The sequence below is a fragment of the Salvelinus fontinalis genome, unplaced genomic scaffold, assembly GCF_029448725.1.
Source record: "Salvelinus fontinalis isolate EN_2023a unplaced genomic scaffold, ASM2944872v1 scaffold_2561, whole genome shotgun sequence".
NCBI lineage: Eukaryota > Metazoa > Chordata > Actinopteri > Salmoniformes > Salmonidae > Salvelinus > Salvelinus fontinalis.
In genome coordinates this window covers 4678-9729 of record NW_026602770.1, presented here as the reverse complement: position 1 = coordinate 9729, position 5052 = coordinate 4678, and the positions used below count along the sequence as shown (strand labels likewise).

General features: G+C 38.8%; 1 protein-coding gene across 1 annotated transcript; it reads left to right on the top strand.

The window, feature by feature from the left end:
- The first annotated feature begins 627 nt into the window (after positions 1-627).
- On the top strand, positions 628-4141 carry LOC129850969 (gamma-crystallin S-1-like). Its single transcript, XM_055917114.1, has 3 exons — positions 628-655; positions 2677-2948; positions 3797-4141. The coding sequence occupies exons 1-3, from the start codon at positions 628-630 to the stop codon at positions 4070-4072; spliced, it is 576 nt and encodes a 191-aa protein (XP_055773089.1). The 3' UTR covers positions 4073-4141.
- Positions 4142-5052: the final 911 nt, after the last annotated feature.

Below are 5052 nucleotides of genomic sequence, written 5' to 3'. Positions count from 1 at the left end.
TTTTAAAAGCTAATTATCATAATCCATTGGATCATTTGTCAGATTTCACTTACTTTAAAGCTAGTCTACATAGAAAAAAATACATGAAGATTTTATAAATGGTCAAATTGTGTGATATGAATGTATTTTAGAACACCACTACATTGACTGAGGTGGATTTAATTATTTATTTATTTTTACCTTAATTTAACTAGACAAGTCAGTTAAGAACAAAATCATATTTACAATGACGGCCTACAATGACAGATTTAACAAGTGACATCAATAAGGGATCATAGCTTTTACCTGGATTCACCTGGTCAGTCTATGTCATGGAAAGAGCAGGTGTTCTTAATGTAATGTATAGTCAGTGTATAGCTAGCTAGCTTGCTGAAATGATAACAGAGAGAACAAAGAATATAGTCTTAGTTTAAATGGTACTCATATAACACTCATTAGCTAGCTAAGGTTAACATGCAAGCTAGTTACACTGACCGCTGTCAATCAGTGGCCTATTTGTTGGTATTTCTCTGCTACATGTGGGAATCACCACAACGTTCCCATCCCCAATTCCATAATATGTTTTAGCAGTCTAAGTCAGTCTTTGAGGTGGAATCTAAACAAGAACAAGAATTTCTGCACTACGACATGAATTACTCTAAACACTTCCTCGGAGGTGGGCCTTTACAAGCTTGCCAGTAATGCAACCAGTTATGAAAGGATGAATGCTTGACTTCTTTACTGATGGTTGATAGAGGGCCATTAAGGGTTTTACTTTACATTCAAAGAGGTTGGCTCTGATGACTAAATATGGAAAAGCTGCATGCAGTACTTGAGGTAATGATAGGCCTACATGATTATATAGAAATGCAGCCTGGTCTCATAGACTAGACCTAACATAGAAAACGTATGATAACCATTCGTTTAGTATGGTTACGTAAGACAGTTTGAAATCTAAGGCAACCCAAAGGATGAAAGTTCAAATCTCATCAAGAACAACTTTAGCATTTTAGCTACTTACTACTTTTTAGCTACTTTGCAACTACTTAGCATGTTAGCTAACCCATCCCCTAACCCTAACCATAACACTTCCCCTAACCTTAACCTTCTAATAATCCTTTTAGCTAACCCTACCCCTAACCCTAACTCTAACACTAACCTTTTAACCTAACTTGTAAACTTAACCCTAACCTTTAACCTAACCCCTAGCCTAGATTTGTATGTATTTGTAAATGTTTTATTTAAACTGTATTTAACTAGGCAAGTCAGTTAAGAACAATTTCTTATTTACAATGACGGCCCACCCCACCTAGCTAATGTTAGCCACCTAGCTAGAATTTGTAACATATCATACGTTTCGTAAATTCATAACATACTGTATGTTTTGCAAATTCGTAACATGTAATAGGAATTGTAATTCGTAACATATCATATGAAATTGGTGATGGACATCCATAAATTAATACATACCATACGAAACCTAACATATCATACTAAATGAAGTGTTTTAAATTTACGTACAGAATAATACAAAATGCTCTGAGATCAGGTTGAGAAATGATCCAAGAGTATTGAGAAATATGCTAAGCTTAGCTAAAAGGTTGTTTTTCCAGTATTTTCATGATCAAGGTTAGAGTTAATTTAGCTCTCATTGACATTTCATTGAGTATCCATAGTTGCTTTCAGTATACATCCACTTCAATTTCTACCAAGGAATGATTTGACCTCAAATCAGTATTAAGTAACTGTCAGAAAATCTGTTCACAGAGAGTGGTAGCGAGGCAAATATCTTGCCAATATCCACACCCGCTTATCAACACCCCGCTTATCAATTAAAAATAGGCTACGTGTTTGTCATTTCAAAAATCACAACTGAAGTAATTATTGAAAAATGTAAAATACTGTATTTCAAGCCCAAGTAGCAATTTAAATATTCGTATCGTTTGAAAATGTAGTACAATACAGCAGAAATAGTTACGGATGTTTAAAAAAAAAAGAAAGTACAAATCTCACATAAACATGCAGATCATCTTTGAAATCAGACGAAGAGGAAACTTGATCAAATCCATGTTCCTCAACAAGAGTAGTGGAATAGGAAACACGCTCAGTATATCCAAGATGTAAACTCCTACAGAAAAATAAATGATCATAAAAAGAGCAGAATGCTGTGACTTAGGCCTTTATAACATTTATTTCACTGTTCCAGCAATTGTTTGTTACAGAGTCATTAGACTGGACCAAAGAGAAATTAAACATGACCAAATCATTTGTGCTGATATGCAAATCGGCCTCATTTGGATATCAAAAGCTTTCCACACTCTGCACATTTTGTTTATACATAAATACTTTGATGGTGCGGCAGCTAAGAAAGTAGTATACAGTGCTGCAAAATGGTGAAGGTAAGGTGACGCATTAAAAAAAGAATCTGTATTTATCAGTGATGATAGTAACTTCAATGCATATACTTATTCAATATAAATGTTGAGCATTTGGGTTTATATGTTTATTTTTTATTCATTCATGTGCAGCCAAGACTCTTCATATTCCTGCAAACACAAAAAGTTAACTTCAGTTTAGTAGTTTGAAGATATGGCTTTGACATTTTTATATGACTTTGAGAATATCTGAATAAAGTGTTCATGTAATATGTGATCCTGTAGTAATACGATATTTGTTTTTATCCGTGACTCACCGCAGAGTATTCTCTGCTTCCCATCCTTCCTCAGATCACATTCTACGAGGAAAAGAATTTCCAGGGCCGCTGCTATGAGTGCAGCAGCGACTGCGCCGACCTGCACTCCTACTTCAGCCGCTGCAACTCGGCGAGGGTGGAGAGCGGGGCCTGGGTGCTTTATGAGAAACCCAACTACAAGGGCTACCAATACATCCTGAGCCCAGGGGAGTACACAGACAACCAGCAATGGATGGGATTCAACGATAGCGTCAAGTCCTGCCGCGCCGTCAAAAACGTAAGATGATTCCTTGCATATCCATATTTCATATCATAATTCTCTCCTCCCTACATCCCTAATTCTCTCCTCCCTACATCCCTAATTCTCTCCTCCCTCCATACTCTCTCTCTCTCTCTCTTCTGTTAGCCTTCAAAAAAAAATCTTAGTCCCATAGTTCCCAGCAGTTAATGTGTCTCTTTCATCGCAGAAACTTGTAACGCAAACCAATATGCATTTAAAATTTGCTCTGAAAAATGTGTAAAAAAAAGAAGTCAAATATGATGTTTTGATATTCTCGACTAGGAGGTAAGCTAATTCTCCCTCTTGTCTAATATTGTATAAAAGTCTATGTTACAGAACGGGACTGAGATAGTGTTTCATACAGGGTTAAGTGGACCTCAGGCCCAGAATGCATCAGGGAATAACACACTGCTCTATAATCCAGCAGACAATACAAGCAGACAAAGCAGACATTTTTGGCAGCATTTTACCCCCACGCCCATCACTTTAAGAGGAAATATGCCAAGAAACCTTTAAAGGGGCATTTTCCGTTAAAACTTCATGCCCTTCGAACACGAAAACAGACAAACAAATCCACGTTAGACATGCTACAACGTCATTTACATTTGAATGAGTTGTTCTAAATTAAAAATAATTTATTGACCAACATAAGTGAAGACGATATCTTACATGTAGTTTATTATATTTAACATGAATGTACGGCAGCTATAGTTAATATGATATCCAACTGAATTTCAGAAGCCTCTGAAACACCCAATAAATGATATTACAGTAGATTTGGTACAAAACAAAACCCTAACTAACCCTTCACAATGTTTGTCTTTCTCTCCCTCTGTTCCTGCCAGGTGTATGGCAACGTGTGGAAGCTGAGGCTGTACGAGAGGCCAGACTTCGGTGGTCAGATGGTGGAGTGGGCCGAGGACTGCCCCTCGGTCTACGAGGCCTTTAAGTTCCGCGAGGTGTACTCGTGCATGGTGACCCACGGCGCCTGGGCCTTCTACGAACTGCCGAACTATAGGGGACGCCAGTACTTCCTGGAGCGCGGCGAGTACCCCCGCCACACAGACTGGAGTGCCGCATCTGCCGCCGTGGGCTCCTTCCGCAGGATCACCGAGTTCTAGGGCTCTGTCACCTTTGACCTTTGAGTGTAGGATCGAGTTGTTCTCTGGTCTTATTGAGTCTGTGTGACATGATCCAATAAAAAATGAACTATTTGCAAGTGTCTGAAAGTGGTTTTGTGATCTGTTGAGGTGAGATACAAACATGTGCAAAAGATAACATCAGGGTTTCATGAGCTTGGTGGTAGGACCAATGCTAAACTTTTCTGACAAATTCATTTCGTAAGCGACCTTCTGAGTATTCTAAATGTCAATGAACAAACTGCCAAGCAAACCGAGAACATTCCCAGAACATTAGCTAACAGTCCACAGTCTCAAGTTCTAGTTAGGGTTTGAGCTAACTTTAGGATGATAACGTCCCGCAAACATTCACAGAATGTAACATTATTATCATTGGCAAACTTAAAGATAATGACATTTCAATCTTCTGACATCATTATATTTTATTAGGGTATTGTCCAAACATACACTACATGACCAAAAGTATCTGCTCATCGAACATTTCATTTCAAAATCTTGGGCATTAATATGGAATTGGTTCCCCTCCTTTGCTGCTATAACAGCCTCCACTCTCCTGGGAAGGCTTTCGACTAGATGTTGGAACATTGCTGCGGGGACTTGCTTCCATTCAACCACAAGAACATTAGTGAGGCCGGACACTGATGTTGGCCGATTAGGCCTGGCTCGCAGTCGGCGTTCCAATTCATCCCAAAGGTGTTTAATGGGGTTAAGGTCAGGGCTCTGTAGGTCAGTCAAGTTCTTCCACACTGATCTCGACAAACCATTTCTGTATGGACCTCAGTTTGTGCACGGGGCATTGTCATGCTGAAACAGGAAAGGGCCTTCCCCAAACTGTTAACACAAAGTTGGAAGCACAGAATCATCTAGAATGTCATTGTATGCTGTAGCGTTAAGATTTCCCTTCACTGGAACTAAGGGGTCTAGCCTGAACCATGAAAAACAGCCCCAGACCATTAATCCTC